At 41.3% G+C, this 27,694-nt stretch overlaps 1 protein-coding gene across 3 annotated transcripts; it reads right to left on the reverse strand.

The window, feature by feature from the left end:
- Window positions 1-64: 64 nt before the first annotated feature.
- Window positions 65-27,389, reverse strand: CCDC125 (coiled-coil domain containing 125). Of its 3 annotated transcripts, XM_020889945.2 has the most exons (13): window positions 27,200-27,389; window positions 20,051-20,137; window positions 19,102-19,534; window positions 16,674-16,732; window positions 14,780-14,866; window positions 13,699-13,776; window positions 12,611-12,696; window positions 10,642-10,724; window positions 8,666-8,781; window positions 6,447-6,554; window positions 4,635-4,809; window positions 1,359-1,489; window positions 65-518 (listed from the first exon to the last, which is right to left on the reverse strand). In XM_020889945.2, the coding sequence occupies exons 3-13, from the start codon at window positions 19,409-19,411 to the stop codon at window positions 210-212; spliced, it is 1,542 nt and encodes a 513-aa protein (XP_020745604.2). In that variant the 5' UTR covers window positions 19,412-19,534; window positions 20,051-20,137; window positions 27,200-27,389; the 3' UTR covers window positions 65-209. The 3 variants fall into 3 exon arrangements, with proteins under 3 accessions (XP_020745604.2, XP_020745607.2, XP_070332880.1); XM_020889948.2 differs by lacking the exon at window positions 20,051-20,137; XM_070476779.1 differs by lacking the exons at window positions 20,051-20,137; window positions 27,200-27,389 and adding an exon at window positions 25,882-26,082.
- Window positions 27,390-27,694: the final 305 nt, after the last annotated feature.

Genomic DNA, 27,694 nt, shown 5'->3' on the forward strand with positions numbered 1-27,694 from the left:
AAATTTCATATAGCGTAGTAATATAATTTATAAATAAAATGCATCAATACAGAATACTAATAAATTTCTTGTAGAAAACGTTTATTTAAGTTGCCTCCCAAAATTTAGAAATACCTAGAAAATATACAATTTTGAAAATGTAGCAATATTTACAAGGCCCTTTTTCAAAGTCTCAAACATCTCTCAGTTCTAATTCATCTGATTTGTCTTCAGTACATGGTATTTGATGGCAAAGAACGGGACCTTTTAAGAGTTCTTGCGTACTTTTGATCTGTTTGAAAGTGCTGATTTGAACAAATGCAGCCCACAGAATTAAAAATTTGAACACTTGAATGTACAGGATCACATGAAACAGGGAATTCTAAAATTTTCTGCCAGGGGTTTTTTAATATAAAATTGCCTTTCATAGAATTTCTTTCTTTAATCTCTTTTGAAGTGGTGTCTTTGTCTTCCAAAGCCCGAGCAAGCATGTAACTAACTTTCCGTTGATGAGCCAATGCTGCTTCTTTATCATTCAGCTGCATGCAGAGAAATTAAAAATGTACCAGTTAGTCAGTAAATCAGAATACAGAGCTGTAATCAGGAATATTTCATGAAAATATTTAGTCTTCAATCTGTCCAGTCAATCAATATGAATAAACTAATTTAGGTGTCCACTAATTCCTCAGCATTATGCTACATGTTATTGAGGATTTTCTTTTTTTTAAGGAAGAATAGAAAGCAGCATTCCTTCTGCTGAAAAAAATGTTTAAGTCATTTGGAAGGAAGTATATATTTACATGGTGTGTGTGTATGTATGTATAATGCTAACAGGTACTTACCTCTGTGAGAGAATGAAGTTATTTATAAAACTGTGTTATATTTATATGCAATAAATAACTAATAATACTCTTCTGTAGATAAGTATGTTCATGTAACAGGAGTTTCTTAGTTTACTCATTATGAAATTGAGGATAACAGGACTGATTGCTGTGGTAATGACTACAGGATATAATGCATGAGGATGTGCTTTGAACACTTAAAAAATCGTGACTATATAAATTTTTTTTTTTTTAATATAAAAGTCTTGTCATGAACTATACATAAGCGCTGATGATGGAGATGCCGGGACTTAATTACAGAGAGCCGCCTCTTTTTCAGAGGTGGTACTTTATTAAAGTTGCCCAGGAAGAACCTGGAAGGGGGAATTGGAAAGCACGTGTGGTGTGTTCAAGAAGATAAGAATTCTGGAAAATGGTACCTTAACTGGGAAAAGAGCATAAAAGTCAAGTATAGTGTGATAAAGAGCTGAATTAATAGGAAGCAAAAAGATTAGCTCATCCACAACCTCTGACAACAAAGAAAGCAAAGATACTAACCAAGTCTATTAGCATCTTAAAGATTTCCTGAGGATCATCCTGGTCATTGGTACTCTTCGAACTGTTTTCTGAAGGGAGCATACCCAACAATTTCTGCCCTAAGGTCTTCTTACTCCCTCGTGATAGTGACCCTGAAATAGAACATGAAAATCCAGCTGAGACATAAAAAGACACACACTGACATACTTCCAGGAAAAGAGGTAAGTGTGAACCAAGGTTAATTCATTCCTAAATCAGTCAGGACCTTGTCCTCTTCAGGGAGCCTCTAGCATGAGTGAGGCAGGCAGCACAGTGCAGTGGGGAAAACGGACTTTAGAGCCAGCAGCAAACGCAGGCGAGAGACCCCGAGTTTGAGAACCCAGAGCAGCACCCTGCACTCACATTGTCAGCCCTTGCTACCCCACTCAGTCTTCAGAGGAGCCAGCGATCCACATTTGTACGTGAGATCTTCCGATGTAAAGGTCGGCCACCTACCCACATTGAGAATACTCCCAGCAAAACATACCTGCAGACAGGTAGCCTCTGGCCAGAAAAAAACCTGGACTTGAATCCCCATTTAGCCACTTCAGAAGAGTATCAACTTTAGAATAAAATTCTCTAAGCTACATGTCCTCACCTCTAGAATGAGAATAATAGTCCCCATGCTCTATTGCTGGGCTGCCGTACCATTTCAATAATAGAGTGTGAGCTGGGAGAGGGGAGTGGTATTGAATGGGTACAGGGTTTCTGTTTAGGAAGATGAAAAGGTTCTGGAGATGGATGGTGGTGATGATTATACAACAATGTGAATGGACTTAATGAGACTCAAAAATGGTTAAAATGCTAAGATTTATGTATAATTATCACAAACCACACATTTGTGAAAGCACCTAGCCCGGGTACTTTAAGTATTATACTTAAAAGTCCACATTTCTGCAATATTTATGCTGATATTCTTCATCCATTGAAAGGATGCAGTTTGTAGCAGAAAATACAAAGTCATAGATTTATATACCAAGAAAGTTTCAGATGAACTCCAAAGGGACAATTCCCTTTCCACCCATTCCTGATAAACCACAGTGACTGGGCCTCACACCTGACCTTCGCCAGGGGCAACTATGGCAAAGGGGAAAAGCTAGACAAGTTGACTGGCTTATCAATCCTGAGAGTGAATGAATGTGTCTCTATCTTTAATCTAAAACAAGAAATATGTTCATGAGCTATCTTTCAGAACTTGTCTAAGCTGCCAAATCAAGAAAAGAATACATTGTTAACTGCAAATAAAAAAATGACCTGTAACAATCATTTTGCAACAAATTATTGAAGTATGTTAATAAAGTGAATCAAAGTCTTGTCACTAAGAAGCTTCCCCCAGTGGCTCAGCAGTGCAGCAGCAGAAGGCGGTGTGGCTTCTGTCCGTGAGTGGGGAAGATCCCCTGGAGAAGGGCATGGCAGCTCACTCCAGTATTCTTGCCTGGAGAATCCCAGGCACAGAGCCTGGCGGGTCCATAGGGCCACAAAGAATCAGACACGACTGAAGCAACTTGGCACACATGCTTGTCTCTAAGAAACTCAAAGTTAGTAAAGTATATGTAGACTTTAAAGACTTCAGAGACGAACCAAGTATTTTAAATTCTGCTTCCAGTCTCAGTACCTTACGGAATGCAAAGATTGTACCTCTCAAATCATGTTTTCAATGGAAAAGTTCCTGAATTCTATAAATAGGCAAGGCAGGAATTCTGGAATATAAAATAAATACAAGTGCTGAAATGAATATGAATCTACCTGTTTCTTCTTTCTCCCTACTCTTCTTTCTGCATGTGTGTTCAGTTGTGTCCAACTCTTTTCGTCACCATGGACTAGCCTGCCAGGCTTCTGTGTCCATGGGATTTTTTTCCAGGCAAGAATGCTGGAGTGGGTAGCCACTTCCTCCTCCAGGGGATCTTCCCAACCCAGGGATAGAACTCATGTCTCTTGCATCTCCTGCATTGGCAGGTGGATTCTTTACCACCAAGCCACCTGGGAAGCCCATGCCCATGGAGGCCTTAGCCATTATACTTGCTCATCAGCTTCTGTAAATCTCAGAAGAAACACCTTTAAAAGTTAGTTTCAAAAAAAAAAAAAAAAGTTAGTTTCAGGATAAAGTGGAATGCCTGTTTAAGAATAAGAGTTGAGGAATAATTTTCCCCCTTTTACCCTGACTTCCACGTGACTCTAAATACATAGCTTTTATAATCTGCTTTCACCCACTTTCACAATTCTTGTTTACCACTTATATTTTTATTATCGCTTAAGTGATTTCTTACCACTGCAGCAAAGAGATGGGTAAAGTTTGGTTAATGAAGCTAAACTTCACAACACTTGACCCATATACTAATACTAATATGCACTGTTTGAAAAGAAATATTTAAAACAAGTATTACGTATTAAAAGTTTCATTTGTTAATACTATAAGATTCTTATTGGTTCTAAATTCATCTGAAAATGAGAGATACTGGAATTAGGATTATGGATTTTGACAAATTAAAAAGATTTAGAAGTAGGGTCATTTCAGAATTTTAATAATAAAAATTACATTTCTTAATAAACTTCACTTTAATTATGACTGATAAATGGTTTCAAATTGGAATTTTAAATTGAAACAAAATGAGTTCTACTGAGTAATACTTATAAATGAAAACTGAGATTGACCATTAAGAGAAACTAATTTCTAAAAAATAATACCTATTTGTTTATATTGGACAGTCTACATACTTCAATGACAATTTGATTCTCTCATGGCATTTTTATATATTTTGTTTACACTAGTGCCATAATGACTCAAAAATGGCCATGAACTTTTTGATAGGCTTGTAGACCAAAATCTAAACCTTAATTTCTGTTTCACTTTTTATAAGAATATTTTATTGATTTGTCCAATTTAAGTCTCCTCTACTGCTCAATGTGTCCTTCCAGAAACACACATTTCAAATAAAGTTCACTTAGGTAAGTTTAATGTTGGGTTTCACTCTCATTTTTCCCTTTAATCATCTAGCACTCATTACAAATTCTTTCCACTGAGCATGGTCTTGTTTAAATGAAATAGAAGAGTACTAAAGTAGAGTCTCCTGTTATTTTATGATTTCATTTGCATAGGTAACATTCAGTGACCAACTTTTTCCTCATAGTTGCTAAATATTTAGATAAATCATAAGTATATGTGAAATTTCAATTATATTCTCCATATTAATGATGCTTAATTATAACTAAAAACAACTGAAATTACACCTGATTATTACCATTATTATTCATATTTACCATCTTCTTTAAGGTGCTTCCAACTTATCCATTTTGTTGCTTTCTTACACATTTTATCCATCTGTGTCAATCTTAGTGCCTGGTCATTTTTCCTCATTAATTGTTGCTCAAATGCAATTCTGAATGCATCTGCCATTATGTAGGCTTCTTCTTTACTCTTCTGCAGAAGTTCCAGCTGGTTTGGAAAGAAAGTTTGAGAGGTGTGAGAGGCAAAACCAGGGCTTCCCAGGTGGCTCGATGGTGAAGAATCTGCCTACCAGTGCAGGAGCCGCAGGAGACACGTGTCAGCAGGTTCCATCCCAGAGTCAGAAGATCCCCTGGAGTAGGAAATGGCAACCCACTCCAGTATTCTAGCTGGGATAATCCCATGCAGCCTGGCAGGCTACAGTCAATGGGGTTACAAAGAGTTGGACGCAAAACCAGAACAATTTTTTTTTACCTTATTATTTGACTAAATGCTGAGTCAGATTAGCAAATGCAGACTTAACACTGAGTGGAGTCTAGTGCATATCCGTGATCTATTGCATGTTTAATTAGTACTTGCCAACTAGATTACTGGAAGTTTCTCTTATGCCTGTCAGCTCCTTGGTAATCCAACTCTCAGACTTCACTATCAAGACAGGCCCTGTGTGTGCCCTTCCCAACAAGGAAGCAGGGAGGATGCCAAATGCCACATTTCAATTCTGCCTTGGGCCATTCCAGACAATACCACAAAATAATTATGAATCCCATCTTTCAGATACCTCCCACTGGTCTTTGTAATCTTATGCTTTTCCTAATGAATTGATAATGTTTAGCTGCTTGCTTTGACATATATACTGAAGACTAAATTCCATACCTTCAATAAAAACATTCTAAAAATTATGGTCCACATTGTATTTGTTATTAAAGCCTAATCATAATGGCAGCTATCATTTGATTAAATGCCAGGCATGGCCATATGCTAAACATTATATATACTGTATTTCTTACAACAACCCTCCAAGCTAGTTACTTAACCCTCTATTTACCATACGTGTCCAAAACCACAAAGGTGGAAACTGATGGAGCTGAGATTCAAACCTGGATCTGGCTGGCACAAAGGTTCCTTCCACTGTACCTTGCAGCTTTTCTAAGAAGCTTCATGTTTATCTGTTAATCAGTGTTGTGCATTCTGATGATTTTAAGCACTTTTCCTCTTAATATCTAGTAATTTTAGGGCCATGTATAGACAAAAGAAAGAAGAACTCAGGAATTACTAACTAAAACATAGGCAAACAACTTCATGGCTACAATACTGTGCCAAGTATTATTTGTATTTTGAAACCATGTAAACCAGTTTTTACATTAATGTTACTGATATCATTTAAAACTAAGGATAAGTTCCATAGCCAGTGACTACCAATAAAGCTAATCACTGCATATACTTTCATTTATTCACCTTTATATATTAAGTCCCCTACATACAAATGAGTTCCATTCCAAGATCACAATCACAAGTGCAACAAAGTTAGCCTAGGTACCCAGATAATACAATCAGCTATATACTGTTGCTTTTACACTTGCTTGCAGACATCCTGGGCTTGAAATAAAGATCTGTACTTTTTTTTTTTTAAGATCTGTACTTTATACAGTACTGTACAGTAGTAAAAACAAAAGCGCAACCCCTTGTAGAGGATGCCTGCACGCGACTGTACACCAGACACATGTGAACTAACGTGATTGGACGAGGGAAGGCACACTCGCATCTCTCAAAGTTAGCAACTTGAAGGCTTGTATGCAGGGAACTTACTGTCTGAACAGAGAAACAATCAAAGCTTTCGCGGTTTTTACCTCCTGTTTGAGCTGCAGGAGCGCTTTCTGAGTGGACACGGCCATTCTGGCACAAGCACAGGAGTTCCCTCTGGGACGGTGACAGAGGCAGGCTCCCGGCGCTGCAAGCTTCAAACCCAAAAGAATTAGCCATTACTAAGTAACACTGCTGCGCCGGACGCAAACACGGGGCGCACACGAACCCGCCGCACATTTCAGACAAGCATCTGATTCAGAGAGACTGCGACAGAAAACAAATAGGAAGCTGAGACCACAATTTCAGGACCCAAGTGGAAATTAACTACAAATGAGCATAGACTGGTATTACAAGAACAAAAACCTAAAGGAATTCTACATTTCTTTTCAGTCTCCTAAACTTTTCCCTTGGTATCAGTTTCCTATACCTCGGAGTCCTTGGCAGGAATTTGATCTAGTGAAGTAAATATAAACACCTGTCTCATAGATTTCCTGGGACTGGGCGTGGCCCTGCCTCCCAGCATGGATTACTGTCAGGTCCTGCAAGGAAAGACACATGCCCAGAAATGGTGGTTTTTAACACTGATGAGGAATACCATCATCCTGCCACTCCTAAAAAAGATGCCCTGTGATCATGTAATACATTCTTAAATACTTCCTGGCTCACCCAATGTTCTGGAATTGCATAAGGCCCAGATTCCTCAAAACCTGTCTTCAGATCACAATGAAGAAACTAGTCCATCTGGGTCACTCCTGGTTGACCATTATAGCCAGAAGAAAAGTAAGAACTGTTGTACTTTTTCTTAAAACTCATTTTGACAACTAACCCCAAGTTGCTTTCCCAACATACTCCAATTTAATGGGGGCAGTCTATGTGATATTGGGCCATATCTTTTAAAGTTTCATGTGAAACTTACTACAAATTATTGCCGAAGCTTCCTGATGCTTAAAATTTCATATGAATGGACTGGCTTAAAATAGAATCTTATCTTAGAGACTACTTAGAGAAGATTCCACAGTCTGTCTTAGGGTAAAGGCTATTTCAGAAAATTCCTTCTCACATGGAAGATAACTGAAGTAGATAGCTTTCAGCTGACTTGAGTGTACACAGGGTGGTTACATGGCTGATTGGTATCTTCCCTCTTCCCTTTTCAACCTCCAACTGCTGTATATTGTCCCTGCAAAAGTTGCCAACAACCAGTTTCAGAATTCAAGGTTTCTGTAAGGACCTCTCAATTCCAGTTCTCTGTTCTTACTTCAGTGCTCCTCCATCAGCCGGCTCAGGGCCCTTGTTCCTGCCTGTTACAAGGTTACTTATGACAGCCTGCTCAGGATTATAATAAAGCACACTTATTCTGAGCTCTCTCTCAGTTCAGTTTCTTTTACGTTTCTTTTGGCAAATACACTAGTTTTCCACCCAGGCAGTATAGCATGGTAATCAAAAGCACAGACTCTAAACTCTACCTGGGTGTAAATCCCAGTTCCACCACTTACCAGCTCTGTGACTTTGAGCAAATTACTGAACCCTTCTGTGCCTCTGTTACCCTCATCTGTAAAATAAGGATTTAACAGTACTTACCTTATTTGGTAGTTGTGAGAATTACATGTATAAATCTAGGCAAAGCACTCAGAACAGTATCTGGTGCTTACTTAGGACTATGTATTTGCTATTATGAGTAGTAGTTACTTTATTTGAAGTTCTGTAATAAGTGAATGGCTACTCCCTCTCACTGATGTTTATTTCTCACGAGTCCCCAGGACTCTTTTTATCTTATCAGCCAAACCTCTACCCTGTAAGACAGTTCACACCTCAGCAAGCAAATAGCAAGGCATCAGTCTGGGCTCAACCCCAGACGGACTGTGTCACTTCAGGGAGGGAAATGAAACTATCTGAGCCTGAGTTTCCTCTGTAAAATGGGGCTGATACCTGCTTCGCAGCCTTCACAAGACCATTGCAAAGATCAGATTTTAAAATGTGTGGGAAAGTACACTGCCATGGTAAGCCTCTACCCAGGGGAGATACTACTAACAGTTTCTCCTGAAACTAGACAAAGGAAATAAAAGGAGCAGGAAGCGGCAAGCTCATCCCCTAGTGTCCAAAGGGTACGCTACCTGCAAGGCTGAAGAAGGGACACGGGCCTCTCACCCTCTGTCTCAAGGTGCTAAGTATGTTGCTCTTGTAGACGAGGAGATGATGGCAATCACAGAAACATAACGGAAGTGAAAAATTCCCTCCTGCTAAATTTTCATAACTGCTTACCTACCTCAAGACCTGAAACCTCTGTAAAGCCACTTCTATCCTGGCAGGTGTCTTCCTGAGCCACCTTCTGCTGTTTGATATCAAGCATGCCAAGCGCCTCCAAATACTGTTGATTCAAAACTGGGAAGGGCCACGTAAGAAAGTGTTAGTCATGACGTCTAACTCCAGCTTCACCTGATCCACTTAAACTAACATCGCATACTTAGTTCTTCTAAGCAAGGGATATACAACTACCCACAAAATCTGCCTCCAGCCAGAAAATCTATCTAAAAGAATAGTGGGTATTAAGTAGGTGCTAATACACATGTGCGTGCCTGCTCAGTCGTGTCCGACTCTTTGCGACCTCATGGACTGTAGCCCACCAGGCTCCTCTCTCCATAGGATTTCCCAGGCAAGAATCCTGGAGTAGGTTCTGATTTCCTCCTCCAGGGGATCTTCCCGAGCCAGGGACTGAACACCGGTCTCCTGCATTGGCAGGCAGATTCTTTACCACTGAGTCATGTAAATACACGTGTAACACTAGATAAAAAAGTTAATTTTTAAAAATAATTTTGTTTTCGGCTAGGCTGGGTCTCTGTTGCTGCCCAGGCTCTCCTCTAGCTGTGGCACGCGAGGACTCTTCTCTAGCTCTGGTACACAGGCTTCTCGTTGCGGTAGCTCCTCTTGCTCCGGAGCATGAGCTGCAGGGCACATGGGCTTCAGTAGCTGCAGCTCCCAGGCTGGAGAGCACAGGCTCAGGAGCTGCGGTGCACCGGCTTAGCTGCTCCAAGGTATGGAGGATCATCCCCAGGTCAGAGACTGAACCCCTGCCTCCTGCACTGGCAGGCAGATTCTTTACCACTGAGCCTCCAGGGAAGCCCAAAATGTTATTTTTTTTTTTTTTTTGCGACCCCATGAACTCTAGCCTGCCAGGCTCCTCTATCCATGGGATTATCCAGGCAAGAATACTGGAGGGGGTTGCCAGTTCCTTCTCCGCAAAATGTTATTTTTAATGTGGAAGGATCTTAACTGCAACTGAAGTCTGGTCGTCATTTGCTCAAAAACAATTTGTAGGATTTTCAAAAAGAGAACACAGAATATTCACACTGTGAGACAATGAGACAGTGAGATCTCATATACTATATTAATGTACTGTCTGTATTGAATTAATGCACTGTACCAGCTCTGTAAACTCGATCAGACTTTTCTTTTAGTTAATAGTTTTCATAAGAGGCTCTCAACCCAAATACTTAGAACAAGAGGGGTCCTGCTATTTACTGTGGAGCAGAAAACAGTAACTTTTCCTCTCTTCTTGCAGGGTAGAAGGATGGGGAGGAAGCGCAGGGCTAGTGGTTAGCAGTTTCTGTCCTGGCACAAACCCAACAAGAAGGAAATCACTATCTGCTCAGATCACTGGTGTGGAGAAGCATATCTGTACCTGTAGTTCTCACCCGGGGCATCGCCACAGTTCACTTACTATACTGTGGAAGGTGCTGCTCTTGGGCCCGTGACCCGATTGAGCACTCATCTTATCCCTTTCAAGCCACCACTTTAAAAAATAGTTTCTTCTGGGGATTCCCTGGTGGTCAAGTGGCTAGGACTCCGGGCTCTCATTGCCAGGAATGCAGGCTTGACCCCTGGTCAGGGAACTAAGAACCCACACGCTGCAGGACAACTAGGCCCCCCAGCCACAGCTACTGAACCCTCGCGCCTAGAGCCCGCGCTCTGCAACAAGAGAAGCCGCTGCAGCGAGAGGCCTCGCACGGCAACGGGAGCAGTCCCTGCTCAACGCAGCCAGGGGAAGCCCTAGTGTAGCAAAGGAAGACCCCGCGCAGCCAAAGTTAATTTAAGAAAAAACTAACTGAGGCATTTCTTCTTTTATTCTTAAAATAGATTACTTCAAAATATTAGCACTTTGTTCATGTGTGTATTAACATAGGATAAAACTGATCTTTTAACATAATATTTAAAAGCAAATTATCAAAATACAATCCTACTTACTTGCATTTTCAGACTTGAGCATTTTAATTTCTTCTGTTTTTAGTTTCAAAGTTTCTTTGAGGACTGCATTTTCACAGTTTAGCCTGGAAAGGAGTACCCTCCAAATCATTAAAATATTAACATTTTGGAAGAAAAAATTAACATTTTGTAGTTGAATATTTAATCCCATAGTTAGAACATTAAAACCCAAATAAAATTTTTCTTACTTCAAAACTGTCTAGAATTTATATGTGTAACAAAAATTTAAAGGAATGTGGTAAGATTTTGTACTTACTCTTAACACGTCTGTATATTTAGCTGAGAAAATCAGAACCAGAAATAACTGTAAGGCATCTATCTTGAAGACTCATTTCTCTTTACTAAAGTTTCAATCAACTCAATAACCATTTGACCACCAACTACATTCTTAGGGTACCTTCCAAAATTTACATAAAAAGCTACATAGGAGGTACAAACTTTCAGTTATAAAATAAATAAGTCCTGGGGATGTATTACATAGTGTGGAGACTATAGCCAGCAATTACTGTACAGTATTTGAAAGCTGCTAAGAAAGTAGACCTTAAAAGTTCTCAACATAAGAAAAAAATGTAATGATGTATGACAATGAATATTAACTAGATTTATTGTAATGATCATTTTGCAACATATGCAAATACTGAATTATCTTGTACGCCTGAAATTAATAAAATGTTACATGTCAATTATACTTCAATGTAAGAGAGAGAGATATAGGGAGCTTTATCTATTGAATGAAAGTTGGAATTACTTACAGGAGTTCTTAAATTGCCCCAACACCAGAGGCTTAAAAAAAATGCTTTTGTAGTTAAAAACAGTAGCCAGATCATCTGGTCTAATGTGTAACTTTAAATAAAATACCTATCAAGACATGTTGTGATATTCCTAAGGAATATTATATCCTGTGCTTGGGATATAATATTTATCCCAAATGATATAGGCCATAGGCCTCATATCATTAGAACAGTGGTCATGAAGTTCAAGTTTCTCAATTAAGTGAACTGTGGTTCACAGCACAAGAAAAAAAATTCTGTAACCATGTATGGTGACAGATATTGACTAGACTTACTGTGGTGAACATTTTGCAATATGAACAGGTGCTGAGTGCATTGTGTTGCACTCCTGAACTAATGTAATATGTCGGTTACAGCTAGAAAAATGTAAATCTAAGGCATCCCCTTTCTATGAATTACCTAACAAATTAGTAAAATGTGAAATCAGTTTTTCAAGCAATGTCTATAGCCCTTGAACAAAGCAGAAAAATATTACCTCTATTTATATTTATGTATTTAACTACAAAGAGAGAAAGAAAGGTAAAAAGAATGATAAAGTAAATGTGGTAAAGTTAAAATTTGGAGAATCTTGGTAAAAGATATATAGGAATTATTTGTACTATTCTTACAACTTTTCTGTAAGTCTTCAATTATCTCAAATTAAGAAGTAAGTTAAAAAATAGGTACTAAAGCCATCTATAACCCCAGGTATCAATTTCTCAATGACTGACCTTGTAAATATGCTATAAAGTTATTAAATAAATTTACACTGATAAAAGAGTTGTTCAGAAGACTGTAAAAAACAGTGCCAATGCTAAAATAACTTCAGAAACACATTCTTAAACAGTATTTTAACACACAATTTATACTGTATTTTTTAAAAAAGAAAACAGTAACAGTAAAATATGGAACTGGTAAGTAGATAAGCAACAAGAATTTCATTTTTTATTTTTTTATTTTTGGCCATACCACACAGCTTGCAGGATCTTAGTCCCCTGAGCAGGGATTGAACCTGAGGCCCTGGCAATGAAAACACTGGGTCCTAACCACCAGATTGCCAAGGAATTCCCTGAATTTTATGTTTACACTTAGGTTAAAGAAGAAGAAAGCCTAAACTACACTTAAATTATACACAGTTTAAAAATTTCCAAAGAAAAATTATGGAATAATAATATACAAACCTGTCATATTTTTGGATCCAAGATTCCTCTCTATTTTTAAATCTATTCTGATCAAATTCTATTTCCCACTGCAAGGCATTTATTTCCTGTAGAAAAAAATAGCACTTTCAAGGAAAATTACTACAATTAAATCATTTTATGACTTACAAATAACTGAAATAAATCATTTAGTCATTTCACAGAACTAAGCTAAAGAGAAAACACTAATTATTGCTCAAAAAGAGTCTGTGACATTTGTAAACACATATAACATGCCTCTTTAGCACTCAAAAAGCTTTACTGAAGCTTACTCATTATTAGAAAAATTTCAAATTGTCTAGCTTCAAATTTTGCTGGCTTGAGCCTAGATTTCTCATCACCTCCAATCCATGCAGAACCCAAAATACACTCTTGGAAGTCTGAGCCCAGGACATTCCCATCAAGGGAGCGTGAAACAGACACAGGAATGTGACCACTTAGAGTGATTCCTAACCACTTTAAAAAAAGTCCTTTTTCATTATGGTTTATCACAGGACGTTGAGTTCCCTGTGCTACACAGCAGGACCTTGCTTATCCATTCTGTGTAAGAGTTTACACCTGCCAGTCCCAAACTCCCAGTCTGTCCTTCTCAAACCCCTCACCCCTTGGCAACTACAAGCCTGTTCTCTATGTCTGTGAGTCTGTTTCTGTTTTGTAGATAGGTTCATTCGTGTCATCTTTTAGAGTCCACATATAAGTGATATCATCTGGTATTTGTCTTCCTCCTCCTGACTTACCTCACTTAGTATGATAATCTCTAGCTGCTTCCATGCTGCTGCCTAATTACCTTTTTAGTGAAGATGAAACAGAAAGAGGCAAGCTCTGCAGGGCAAGCAGAGGGAGAAAAATAGAAAAAGAAGAGAAATAGAAGTGTCAATTTGGCAGGGTTAGCCCATGTGGCAATCTGTTTTGGACTATAAGATCCAAAAGGGAAGGGACTGTATGAACCTGAAGTACATCTGGTAGAAGGTATGCACAAATGACATAACTATTGGTATGGTGATTTTTAAGGAAATTCTATTGGAAAGATTATTAAATTGAACAAGTCTATGCTACAAGGGGTCAAATACCTTCTCCAAGGATCTCTTTTGTTCCACAGTTTTTTGAAGCACTGCCTGGGTATGACTTGTGGCTTTGCCAAATATTGCCTAAGAAAAATAAAGACATATCAGTATAAATTAAAAATCTGATCACCCTTATATACAAGGTGAAGTTCACATCTTTGTTCTTCACATTTTTATTTTAAGACAGCAGAAGCAGAAAACTGCCTTGAGATGAGAATTCCCAGAGAGACCACCTTTTGTATAGAGTTTGATAGTTCAAAATCAGAAGATCTTGGTTTGGTTCTTTCCCAATGAATGTGAGAACGAATGAATGGATTTCCCACACAAAAACGTGGCCATGAACATTCACAGCAGTATGATTTATAACAGCCAAAAAGTAATACTATAAACCACATAAATGCCTGTCAACTGGTGAATGGATAAGCAACATGTGGTATATCTATACAATGGAATATTATTTGGTAATAAAAAAGGAGGTAAGCACTGACACATACTACAACATGCATGAATCTTAAAAATATGCTAAGTAAAAGAATCCAGAGGCACAAGTATCTAGACACATACTGTATGATTCTATTTATGAAACAGAAAAAGCGAAACTATAAAACAGAAAGCAGGTAGTGCTTGTTGGGGGATGGGAATAAGAATAACTACTACTAAGAGGTTCCTTTTGGAGGGTGATGGAAATAGTATAAATTAGGTTGTGATGATGGTCACACAAGTCTAAATTTAGTAAAAATAAATTGTATGCTTAAAACAAGTGAAATTTATGACACATAAGTTTTATCTTAATAAAGCCGTTTAAAAAATCTGTAGCTAAAAAAAAACACCAAAAAACTGTATTAAGCATTGATGCTATTATTTTAAAAGCTAAAACCAGGGAGTTCCTTGGTGATCTGCTGGTTAGGATTCAGCACTTCCACTGCCACGGCCCAGGGTTCAGTCCCTGCTTGGGGAACTGAGATCCTGCAAGCTGTGCAACACAGCCAAAAATATAAAAATAAAGATAAATGAAAAACAAAAACTAAAATCATACTACTTATCACTGGAATGTGTACCTGATGAAAGTTTGAAAATAACTTCTTACCATGCTTTGAAGAATTTTCAATGCTTCCTCTTTACCTTCAAGTTGTCTTTGAGATGCCTCAAGTTCAGTTTTCAAAATTTCTACCTCCTGAGGAGAAGAATACAATCAGTCTTCCTATCTGTAATATATGCCACCGCTAATGATCAACTTAGTGTACATTTAAGCTCAACATTCACTTTGACTCAAAGCACTCTGACCTTACAAAATGAGGTTGGAAATTCCTCCAGGCTATGTAAGTGGACGAGAGAGGCTAAAACTGAGATCATTACTATCAGGTATAAGTTAGGTCTAAAAGCCCAAATCTTTTGCTTCTACCCATCTAGGCCACACAGTTTGTGTGTTTGCTTCTGCTTTTTGGCCACACATGAGGCTTGTGGGATTGTAGTTAGTTCCCCAACCAGGGACTGAACCTGAGCAGCAGGCAGTGTGAGTACAGAGTCCTAACCACTGAACCACCAGGGAATTCCCTAGGCTCCACAGTTAATAATTTGGACAAAAATCTTTAGACCATGTAAATTAAGCACATGCTCATCCATACAGCTCCATGAGCTGCTAATATTATGGCTTAGACTGTGCCCTCTATTCCAAAAGATATGTTCAAGCCTTAACCCCTGGTACCTTAAATTCGACCTTATTTGGAAATAGGGTCTTTACGTAATTAAAGTCATACTGAATTAGGGTAGGCCTCAATCCAATGACTGGTGTGATGCAGCTACAAGTCTAAGATTATTGGTGGCAACCATCTGAAGCTAGGAAGGTTATAAAGGTCCCTCTAGACCCTTCAGAGGGTACATGGTCCACCCACACCTTGATTTCAGACCTCTGAAATTAAAAGACGCTTACTCCTTGGAACAAAAGTTATGACCAACCTAGACAGCATATTAAAAAGCAGAGACATTACTTTGTCAACAAAGGTCTGTTCAGTCAAGGCTATGGTTTTTCCAGTGGTCATGGATGGATGTGAGAGTTGGACTACAAAGAAAGCTGAGCACCAAAGAATTGATGCTTTTGAACTGTGGTGTTAGAGAAGACTCTTGAGAGTCCCTTGGACTGCAAGGAGATCCAACCAGTCCATCCTAAAGGAGATCAGTCCTGGGTGTTCATTGGAAGGACTGATGCTGAAGCTGCAACTCCAATCCTTTGGCCACCTGATAGGAAGAGCTGACTCATTTGAAAAGACCCTGATGCTGGGAGGGATTGGGGGCAGGAGGAGAAGGGGATGACAGAGGATGAGATGGCTGGATGGCATCACTGACTCGATGGACATGAATTTGGGAGTTGGTGATGGACAGGGAGGCCTGGCGTGCTGTGGTTCACGGGGCCGCAGAGTCGGACGTCACTGAGCGACTGAACAGAACTGAGCCTCCATAACTGAAAGAGAATCAATCTGCTCTTTTAAGCCACCAGGGTGTCAGGGCAGCTCCAGGAAACCAGTAGAGCAGCTTTCACCAGAAGAGTTCGCAAATGCACATGAAGACAGGCTTCCTGTTCCTGAGAGGACAGCCACCCTCACGGAACTCCTACTCCCAAGCAAGACGGACAAGCTCTGCAGACCACCTGGGCACTTTCTGGTCCTCTGACTTGAAAGGCGTTAAATTAGGCCAGGCTATTTCAAGCCACACATTCTGCGAAGACAGGTGAAAGGGAGTGACTACTATTTTCTCTGGGAGATTAGAGAAGTAAGGTGGAAAGGAGAACAAGAGGGCATGTTTACATCAACAGCCGTTATGAGAGATAAGGAGGCCAGCTGGAAGTTACGAGCTTGCCACCCATGGCTGGAAAATATCTGCAAAGCCAACAACTGCGTTCCATGCCATGTTAGTATCACTTAAACAAAATGTCTGTCAGTGGTCTTCATTCACATGAGAATTTGTATATCAGCCTGAGTACCTACCTCTAAAGTTTCATGAAGACGTTGCCTTAATTCCACATTTGACAACTCTGAATTAGAATCTATTAGAGGGGGAAAAAATTAAATATTTTCTTAAATTAGTTAGATATAGGACATTTGTTTACAAGATATCACATACAGGCTTTCCTTAAATGGAAAAGAAAATAATTGTAATAAAGCAATGATGATAAAAACAGGTAGCTTAAAACACTCCACAAGTGAAAAGACACATACTTTTGAATCAAAAGATTCTTTTAAAAAAAGGACTCTTAAATAAAACTGTTGTTAATTAATTGGTTAACTACTATAACCAAATACAGTGTCAAAACATGAATGTTGGTGAGTGAAATAAATGAATTTTGGTGTTTTGGCTTAAGCCTGATCAATATCATGATATAAATATCTAAGAAATAACCTGGATTTAGTTTCTTTCCAAGGAGAATGACAAGAATTCTCTAATAACTTCAATTATTCTCTCCTTAATATGATCAATTGAGACATTAAAATGAGTTTCCCAGGAACTTCATTTTCATTGCAGTTTCACTGGCAACAGAAAAACACTGAAGTGGTATATTAGAGCAAGAGGATGGGAAGTAAAAAGAAGCAAAACAATTAGAAAGACTATTTGGAAGGACATCAAAAGTTTCTCAAATTTTTTTTGCTATTCTGAACTTTCATCAACATGACAGTATCCAAGGGAAAACCTAAGTCATGTTTTTACTCTGATAATTCAGGGTTCCAAGCAGGTGCAAAAGTGACTCTGGGCTGACAGTGACAAGTTCTATTCTATTAATACTTGTGGTAGGCAGAATAATGGTCCCCAATGTCTACATCTTAATCCCAGAACCTGTGAATACCTAGCAAAAGGGATTTTGCAGATGTGATTAAGAGCTTGGAGACAGGGGATTATTCTGGATTACCCAGCTGGGCCAGATGTAATCACAAGGCTCCTTACAAATGAAAGAGGAGGCAGGGGAATCAGAATTGGAGTGATGATGCAGCAGGAGAAAGACTTGACCAGTGACTGCAGGCTTCAAAAATAGAGGAAGTGGACTGTGGACAAGGGGACACAACCTCTACAAGGTGGAAAAGGCAAGGGAACAGATTGTCCCCTGGAGCTTCCAGAATGAAGGCAGTCACGCTTACACTATGGTGTTAGCCCAGTGAAACCTACTTTGGGCTTCTGACCTATAGAACTGTAAGAGAATAAAATTTGTGTTGTTTTAAACCATTACATTTCTGATAATTTGGAAACTGCTTATTAGCAAGAGGAAACGAATACCATATTCTTACCTAGAATCAACTTTGATGAAAAGACAAAAGGCCATAAATTCTCAAAATAGGAGCTCATACCATTACTATTATTTCTTATTTATATCCCAGTAGTTTCCTAAAGTTTTTAATGCTCAGTTTTCAACATCTTTCTTGCAAAACAGTATCCATCCTCTATGCATGATAAAGACTTTGGAGAAAAATATGTAAATAATCTCACTTAATTTCAAGAAGGATTCTGAGGGATAGAGATCAATCTCTAGCTGCAACATGTTATTTGTACATCTGAAACTGTGTTTCTCAAATTATTTTCATGCTGTTCCACTTTGGAGGGGAAGTTTTACAACGGTGGATTACAAAAGATTCAGCCACACCAGAGCTGCACCACAGTGCAGGCAGGGGCTCGCCCACCAGTTCCCAGTCACTTCAGGGATGTTAACATTGTATCACAAGATGATTCCGAATGTCATTCTCTCTTGAGTGTACAAGCAGAATTTATGTTTAGTTATGACATTACCAACAAAGGTCCGTCTAGTCAAGGCTATGGTTTTTCCAGTGGTTATGTACGGATGTGAGAGTTGGACTATTAAGAAAGCTGAGCGCTGAAGAATTGATACTTTTGAACTATGGTGTTGGAGAAGACTCGTGAGAGTCCCTTGGACTGCAAGGAGATCCAACCAGCCCACCCTAAAGCAGATCAATCCTGGGTGTTCATTGGAAGGACAGATGTTGAAGCAGAACCTCCAATACTTTGGCCACCCAATGCAAAGAGCTGACTCATTTGAAAAGACCCTGATGCTGGGAAAGATTGAGGGCAGGAGGAGAAGGGACGACAGAGGATGAGATGGTTGGATGGCATCACCGACTTGATGGACATGGGTTTGGGTGAACTCTGGGAGTTGGTTGACAGACAGGGAGGCCTGGCGTGCTGCGGTTCATGGGGTCGCAAAGAGTCAGACATGACTGAATGACTGAACTGAACTGAACTGGAAACAGAAAGATCAATTACTTTTATACCATCACCAATTAATCTCTAGAAGTGAATAAAGATAAATTTCTAAAGCCCATGATGGTGACCCATCTTCATGCACTGGAAGGGTGGCAGCACTGATCGCACTCATGAGGGAGAAAAGAGGATGAGGACAGTAGGCATTCTTACCGGTGAGACTTTGTCGCTTGTGATAGGGAATTTGGGGCCCTTCCAGGTATGGATCTTGAAAGCTCTTCTGCCTGGAATACTGAAAAATGGCGCCGTTTCTTTCGTCCCCATTTCTTGAAAACAGGGGAGGACTAAAATTCTTTCCATCTGATCTTTTTCTAGATTTAAATAAATGTGAAACTTGCACTTCACAAATGCCGCCAGGCCTTCTTCCGAGGCCATACCCTAGATCGCCTTCTGCCATGTCATCGTCCTCTGTCTCCCAGGCCTGCCCCTCTGCCTCACTCGGCAGCCTCGCCGCTCTGCTCATCAGTCTGCTCAATGGGCCGCCCTGGTGGCTCAGCAGTAAAGAAAAATCTGCCTGCCAATGCAGGAACTGGGGGTTCTGTCCCTGGGTCCGGAAGGTCCCCTGGAGCCTTCTTTATCTAGTTACCTGTAGTTAAGTAAAAACAGTTAAAATCCAATCAGTATAATCAGAGTTGGGTTTGCCAGGGAAGAAAAGGTCCTTTCTGCATCATGCTGGCACAGCCAGCGATGCACAAGCATACAGATGCCCCTTGCAACCCAACTGAAGCTATTTAACGTTTCAGGATTTTTTAAACAAGGAAAAGAAAAATCTGACTCCATATTTCCGAGGACACAGGACAGACTTTTACTGAATCCAATAATCAACTGATCAGGATGAAGAGATCAGGCTTTGCCAAGGAAACAACAGTCTTAACAAATGAACTTCCAAGGGAAAGTAGTTTTCACAAGTCTAAGAGCCGTACAAAATTCATCAGTCTTGGGAGTTCCCTGGTGGTCCAGTAGTTAAGACCCTGGTTGGGGAATAAGATCCAACAAGCCGCATGGTGCAGCCAAAAAATAAATAAATAAATATGTATACACACATGTATATATTCCAAAAAGTCTCTGAAACATCAGTTTCCAATGACTAAGACCGTCCTACCTCTGTCCTTTATGGTCCTTCATCTGCCTGAGATACTCAGGCCTCTTACACTCTCTCCTGCAGCTCTCCTTGGTTCATTGTCTATTTCTGTGCAGACACAATTAGGAGAGGTTTTGCAAGGTCAGTGACAGGTGGGAGGGAAGAAGGTTCCCTCTCCTGCCCCTACATCATCCCTCCTGCTCTTTTTTCTCAAACCAGGCCACATCTGTGATCAAAATCCTCCAGTGTTCCTCAGCACAGAGTAAACGTCAAAGTCCTCCAGCAGTGAGGGGCCCCAGGTTCATCTCTGCCTGGGACCCTCCCCCTGGGCCAGCCGTCCTGACCTCCGGGTGGTGTTGACCCAGCCAGGCACTCCTGCCCCGGAGCTGCGAGTCCTCCATGCCCTGACGCTCTTTCCCCGGTGGAGACACAGCTGGTCCCTCGCCTCTTTGGATCTTTCCTACATCATCTCCTTCTCAGCGCTGCCTTTCCTGGTACCCCCCCTAAATTTGCCGACTCCTCCTCCCTCTCCTACTTCTCTGCTTGATTTTTCTCTTTGGCATTTATGACCTTCTAGCATGCCCCTCTTATTTTACTCATTTTTCAAAGCACACCACCAAAAGGGGGAAGATAGTACAAAAGGGAGCCTAGGGAAGACTATGGTTTCTCCAGTAGTCGTGTATGGATGTGAGAGCTGGACCACAAAGAAGGCTGAGCGCCAAAAATTGATGTTTCTGAACTGTGGTGTTAGAGAAGACTCTTGAGAGTCCCAAGGACAGCAAGGACATCAAACAAGTCAATCTGAAAGGAAACCAATCCTGAATACTGGAAGGACTGATTCTGAAGCTGAAGCTCCAGTATGGTCACCTGATGCGAGGCCAACTCATTGGAAAAGACGCTAATGCTGGGAAAGACTGAAGGCAGGAGAAGATGGGGGTGACAGAGGATGAGATGGTTGGATGGCATCACCGACTCATTGGACATGAGTTTGAGCAAACTCCGGGAGATAATGAAGGATAGGGAAGCCTGGTGTGCTGCAGTTCATGGGGTCACCAAGAGTGGGACACGACTTCTCAACTGAATAACAACAAAAGGGAAGCAGAAGGTGGCTCTGGCTTGCCTGAGATGCTTCTTAAAAAATAGGGTGTCCTGGACATTTCCTCCACCGGAGCCCAAACCTGCTCCTGAGGGCACCAAGTGGAATGCAAGCTCCACAGGGTAGAGACTTTTGTCTCAATCACACTGCAAGCCCAATGCCTAAACAGTTACCTGAGACATGATCTGTAGTCAACACATACTTTTAAATAAATGGATAAATGAAGGAAGGAATAAACTAACAAACTGAGGGACTTCCCTGGAGATGCAGTGGTTAAGACTCCATGCTTCCACTGCAGGGGGCATGGGTTTGATCCTGGTCAACAAACTAAGACCCTGCATGCTGAATGGCACAATCAAAATAAATAAATAGATATATAAATAGTAGTGTGAGTCACTCAATCGTGTCTGACTCTTTGTGACCCCACAGACTGTAGCCTGCCAGGCTCCTCTGTCCGTGGAATTCTCCAGGGAAGAACACTGGAGTGGGTTGCCATTCCCTTCTCCAGAGGATCTTCCTGACCCAGGGATCGAACCCAGGTCTCCTGCATTGTAGGCAGATTCTTTACCATCTGAGCTACAGATATATAAATAAAAGACAGATAGACATATAGATAAATAAACAGATAAATTAAAAAACTGAAATACTTGCCTGGGGTAAAAAACTGAACAGTCACCTTGGTAAGGCGCCCGACCGGATAACCTGGGACTAACTCCACGTGAAAGGCCACACAGGGAAGTGCCCATCACTAAGCCCTCCCACGTGGACCCCACTGGGGCCTCCTACCTGGGGACAATGGCCTACCTGTTGGCTGAAGTGCACCAGAAATGCCCAGCCTTGTCGCCCCAGTACCAGGGCAGTTAACAGGGACTTTCACCACCAGCATTTCAAAACAGCTGCTTTGAACTTCCCTGGTGGTCCAGTGGTTTAGACTCCATGCTTTCAATGCAGGGGACACAGGTTTGATCCCTGGTCAGGGACCTAAGATCCCACATGTCATAGTACAACTAAGTGCATGCACTTTAATGAAGACTCAATGCAGCTGATAATAATAATACAAAACAGCTGCTTTGCTGAAGTTGTTTAGAAACATTTTATCCTTTTCTCAAGACTCATGTTTTTTAAAGAAGGAAAATAAACACATCTGCCATCCTTTCTAAATACCCTGCTGTTTAAGTAGTGGCTAACCAGGACATTCAAAACAGTTAAATCTCAGTCTTGTGTTTTTGCTGAAATCTCTCTTAGTTTGCTACTATTAAAAGCACACACAGATGCCAAATAAATCTATCATGTTTGAAGGTTTCATCTACCTGTTGCCTTTAGGGCCAGGGTACCATATATTTTCAGTGTTTAATAACAAAGGCCCTTAAAATAATTTAAAAACTAAACAAAAAAAAAAAGCCCTTAGAAAATTGGAAAAGATACATCATAGAAGAAGGTACGTTGATGGAGAGAGACTCAGCATCATTCATCATGAAAGAATTGTAGATTTAAACCACAATGAGATTCTACCACCTACCAATGACAATTCCAGGTGCTGCCAAGGATATGGACAACCACGTACACAGCAGGTGGGAGTGTAAGACAGTACACCCACTGTGAAAATGTCTGAAGGCTTCTTTCAAACAAGTGACCCATCAGTTGCATTTACCCAAGAGAAATGAAAACACTGTTTATACAAAGATGTGTCCCTGAACGTTCAGTTCTTTGGCTAATATTCAAACTAGCCAAAAAAAAAAAAACCTGAAAACAACCCAAATGTTCATCAACAGGAAAACAAACATATTGTGGTAGTCCACACAAAGAACATATTCAGTAATAAATAACAAACTTCAGACGTATGTGATAATATGAATCTTACATGATGCTAACAGAAGAACCATATACTGGTATGAAATTTACTGTATGAAATCTGGACCAAAGTAAACATACACAGCAGACAACAGATCAATGGTTTCCTGGGGTGGGAAGGATGAGGGAACTTTTCTGGAGTGATGAAAAAGTCTTGTGTCTTGACTGGATGATGGTTTGTCAAATTCATTAAACCATACACTTACAATGGTACCTTTTATTATATGTAAATTATATCTCGGTAATGAGCTGTTAAAATTTTTTTAAAAAAGGGACTTTTTTAACTGAACTAGGGGAAAAGATGAGAAGTGTGTTAAGTGGCTGTGTTGTCCTCGGTAAAAAAAATCATTAAACTGGATGTCTTATGCTGGTAACAACTTTTAAACCATGATCTAATAACTGCCAGCACTTGCTGCTTACTAGACACTATTCTAAGTGCTCTACTTATTCTATTTAATCTCCACAAACACTTTAAAAGACAATGCTATTATTGTTTAAGTCTACCTAGTATTACACTGAAGTACAGAGAGATTAAATAACATAGCTAGAGTACAGCCAGATTCTGAATCTAGACTCCTCATGTCAGAGATACTGCTAGACTCTTCGCCATTGCTTTTCATCTTTCAGAGAACTTTAATGAGATTAATATCAGAATAAACCAAGTTTCTATTATTTATGACATCAAATAAAACTGAGAGTGAAAGTCTAGGATAGTTAGTTTGGCCAACACTCAACACAGTATATTGGGTCCATTTTTTCCCCAAATTTTTATGAAATCCTCTTGGTTCCTTTATACGTTTATTTCCTAAATAAGTCTATTTTTATTTGTCAAGGAAGATAGGAAATTACTTATTGAATCAAAGACAAATCCCTAAGAGGCTGCACTAGAGCAGATTTCTGCCTCTGTTAAGAAGGGTGTGGTCAGGGTCCGGCAGCCAGCAGTGAAGAAAATGGAATTGGTCAAGACAAAGGAAAAAAGCAGTAAGAGGAAAGAGTAAGCAATCACAAGATCAGCTAAGAATATTTTTCAAAGTGCCATATATATTCAGGCATCATAGGTATGCCTTGCCACTGTTCAGAGTTGAACATGAGATTTCACATGGTCTAATGCTCTAGTGTTTTTTAAAATGTAACTTTGGGACACTTTTATACACTAAGTCTGGAGTGACTTTTTCATCACTCCAGAAAAGTTCCCTCATGCCCTTTGAAGTCATCCTTTCCACCCCAGGCAACCATTGATAACAGTAATCTGTAATGCAACTTGACCTTTAGAACACATTTCTTATAAGAAAGGAGAAAAGACTGAAATTACATTCCATTCAACCACTTTTAAATGCATTCAAGGTTGACGACCAGGAAGGCAGCAGGAGGTGTGACAGAGAAAGCCCTGATCCAGGAGGCCTGGGTTCAAATCTCACACCACCACTTGCCGCTCTGTGATTCTGGGCAAGTCAGTTAACCTCTCAGAGCCTATGTCAGAATTTCCAAAATGGGTTTAAGCATAACTACTTTATAGGCGGATTACTATCAATATATTTGAAATCAGTGTTGGTTGATACGAATTTGAGTTTTAGCATCTTCATTTGTCAAGTCAGGGGACTGGATAAGACTCTTGTTCTTTAGACCTGTAAAATTCTGATTCTATTGCAGCATTCTTCCAAGGTGTGCCCCAGGGAACCCTGGCTCTATGGACTATTCAGTGTTTCTAGGAATAAAAGGATCTTTTTGGTTTCATTAAGGGTGTCTTTCTATGACAGTCCAGGCAAAATTACACAGAAAATTACACGGCAGTGGCACAGCCAGAACCAGAAACCACATCTCCGGCTCCCGGCCCGCTTGCCAATGGCCACTGGATGAACAGACGACAGCCTGTGAGCAGACAAGCTGCTGCTCCTCTGTTAAAACAGCCCTGAATGGGACGTGGGTCTTCCTAATCCCTAAATCTAAGACCGAGTCTCCTAACCCCTAAACTTAAGGCAGCCTCATCCCCCTGTCTCCTCTACCTCTGCGCAAGCTGTGATGCTACTGACACCACGTCCGAGGCCCCCTTGGCTCCACAGCCCCACGGGGGTCCCTGACTGCCTCCTACCTGCCCACTCGGACTCCTTGCCCTCTTCCTGTCCCTTTTGTATGTATTTGGCTTCCTCTCCTAAATGCTTTAAATTACATCTCAGCTGGTTATCCTGCTAGCAATTCAAACACAGGTTGTTCAAAAATACTTTCATTGCCTTCCCCACCTCCACCCCAGGTGTCCTCCTGAGTCCCCCACTTCTGCAAATCCATCAACCATGCTCCAAGACATTCGGGGACAAAAACTCCAGGATATAGGTTTTTCCCTTTTTCTTCTTTGCTGGCCTTCAGCTGCCAAGTTTCCACAAAACTTCCCCAAGCCGTGTCCTTCTTTGGGCTTCCCTGGCGGCTCAGGGGTAAAGAATCCGCCTGCAATGCGGAAACCACAGGAGAAACAGCTTCAATCCCTGGGATGGGAAGATCCCCTGGAGGAGGAAATGGCAGCAAACTCCAGTATTCTTGCCTGGAGAACTCCACAGACAGAGGAGCCTGGAGGGCCACAGTCCACAGGGTCACCAAGAGTCGGACACGACTGAAGCAACTTAGCACGCTCGTACGCACATGTCCCTCTTTGCACATCAACGTCATAGCCCTGGATGAATTTCTTTAACCTCTCCTGGGCTAAACCAATACTCCCCTGACTGCTGCCAAGTCAATCATTTCCAAGCACACATCCAATAATGCCCCTCTCCTGCCCTAGAACAAGCCACAGCTCCCGTGCACACACGATGAAAGCAGGTGTCACGGTTTTCTAGAAGGTAACGGCAGCTTTCACTTCCTGTGCCACGTGAACTCCCTGGGCACGCTCTGTGCTTCCGTGTGAGAGGTACTTTACCTGCTCCCAGGCCCCGCAGCCTCATCTCCTTCAAGTCTCTGCTGGAGCCATTCTCCACCCCAGGGATCCTTTCTCCTCTCAGGATGCCCTCAGTTCAGGACGGCCACTCCCTTCAGTGCCCTCCTGAGTCCCCGGGGCCAGAAGCGGTTTCTCCCACCTCTGAGCCCTCCGAGCTCAGCGTTGTACCTTTCTAACAGTCCTTCCTTCCTTCCTGACTTGTGTTTTTACTGTACACGCCCCTAATGCACGTGTCTCATTTACTTGTGCATAACAGGTGTTCCAGAGACACTTAATAGATGGAACCGAAAAAGAAAACAGATTCCTGCTTGGAAAACTTGAACTAGAAACACCCACACCCACTAGCCGGACAACTCTTTCCTTAGCAAACAAGTTGATCAAACAGACACCTAATTCCTGGAGAAAAAGGAAGTGACTTCAGCCCTTTCTGTAAACAATGGTCTACTGCATATCACTGTAGAATTCTGTTTAAATTTTTATGCTAAAATAATTTTAGATATACAGTAAGTTGCAAAGATAGTACCGTGAGCTCTTGTATACCCTCTACCCAAATTCTTTTAATGAAGTATTAGGGTACATTTATCAAAAATAAGAAATTAACAATGATACACACACTTAACTAAACCATATATCTGTATGTGTGTTAGTTGCTCAGTCGTGTCTGACTCTTTGGGACCCCGTAGACTATAGCCCGCCAGGCTCCTCTGTCCATGGAATTCTCTAAGCAAGAATACTGGAGTGGGCTGCCATTCCCTTCTCCAGGGGATCTTCCGGACCCAGGGATCAAACCCAGGTCTCCCGCTTTGTAGGCAGATTCTTTACCGACTGAGCTACCAGGGAAGCCCTAACTAAACCACATACTTTATCAGAATTTCCCGTTTCCCTTTGATATTGTTCAGTCCCTCAGGCCTGTCCAACCCTACAACCCCATGGACTGCAGCAAGCCAGGCTTCCCTGTCTTTCGCTATCTCCCGGAGTTTGCTCAAACTCATGTCTATTGAGTCGATGATGCCATTCAACCATTTCATCCCCTGTCGTTCCCTTCTCCTCCTGCCATCAATCTTTCCTGCATCAGGGTCCTTTCCAGATTACCTACTGAAGTCCTTTTCTGCTCGAGGATCCAATCGAGGATACCACAATTCATTTAGTGAGCTACAGTTTTAACATTCATAATTAGTAGAAAAAGTAACAAAGGAGGAGGGGAGAGAGGCAGAAATAGAGTCTTTCAAACCTATTTCTCATTTCTACAATGTCAGACAAGGCCATTAACTACCATGAGGGAAAGGAGGAGCCCGTTTACCAGCTTGTCCACAACCTGCGGAGTTTCTCGAATTTGCGCAGCTGCGTCCTGGGGTCTGGCTCCACACCCTCCCCAGGATCCTTGGCGGGTGAAGAACGGAGAGCCGGGCACGGCGAGCGGGACCCGGGCCGACTCAAGCCGCCCCTGTCTCGCCCCCACGCCCCCTAAGCGCGCTCACCGGGCGCGAGCCTCCCCGCCGCGCGCGCCGCCGCCCCTCCCGCCACGCGACCGCGCGGCGCGGCCCCGATCGGGAAGGCGGGCGCGGCGCCCGGGTCCCCGGCCCCGGCCCCTGCCTCGGCGCCGCCATCTGAGCTCTCCTGGGTAGGATGCGGGGACTAGGAGCCCTGTGCGACTGGGACACACATAATGTCCCCAGATACAGCGCAACCGAGTTATAAATAATAGCTCGAGACCTCGAGAAACGACGAGGCCGTGTGCGCGTCAATGAAAGTAAAATGAACTGGTTCAAACCTTTAGCCTCTAGGAGTCGCTCAA

The sequence above is a fragment of the Odocoileus virginianus genome, chromosome 14 (assembly GCF_023699985.2).
Source record: "Odocoileus virginianus isolate 20LAN1187 ecotype Illinois chromosome 14, Ovbor_1.2, whole genome shotgun sequence".
NCBI classification, from domain to species: domain Eukaryota; kingdom Metazoa; phylum Chordata; class Mammalia; order Artiodactyla; family Cervidae; genus Odocoileus; species Odocoileus virginianus.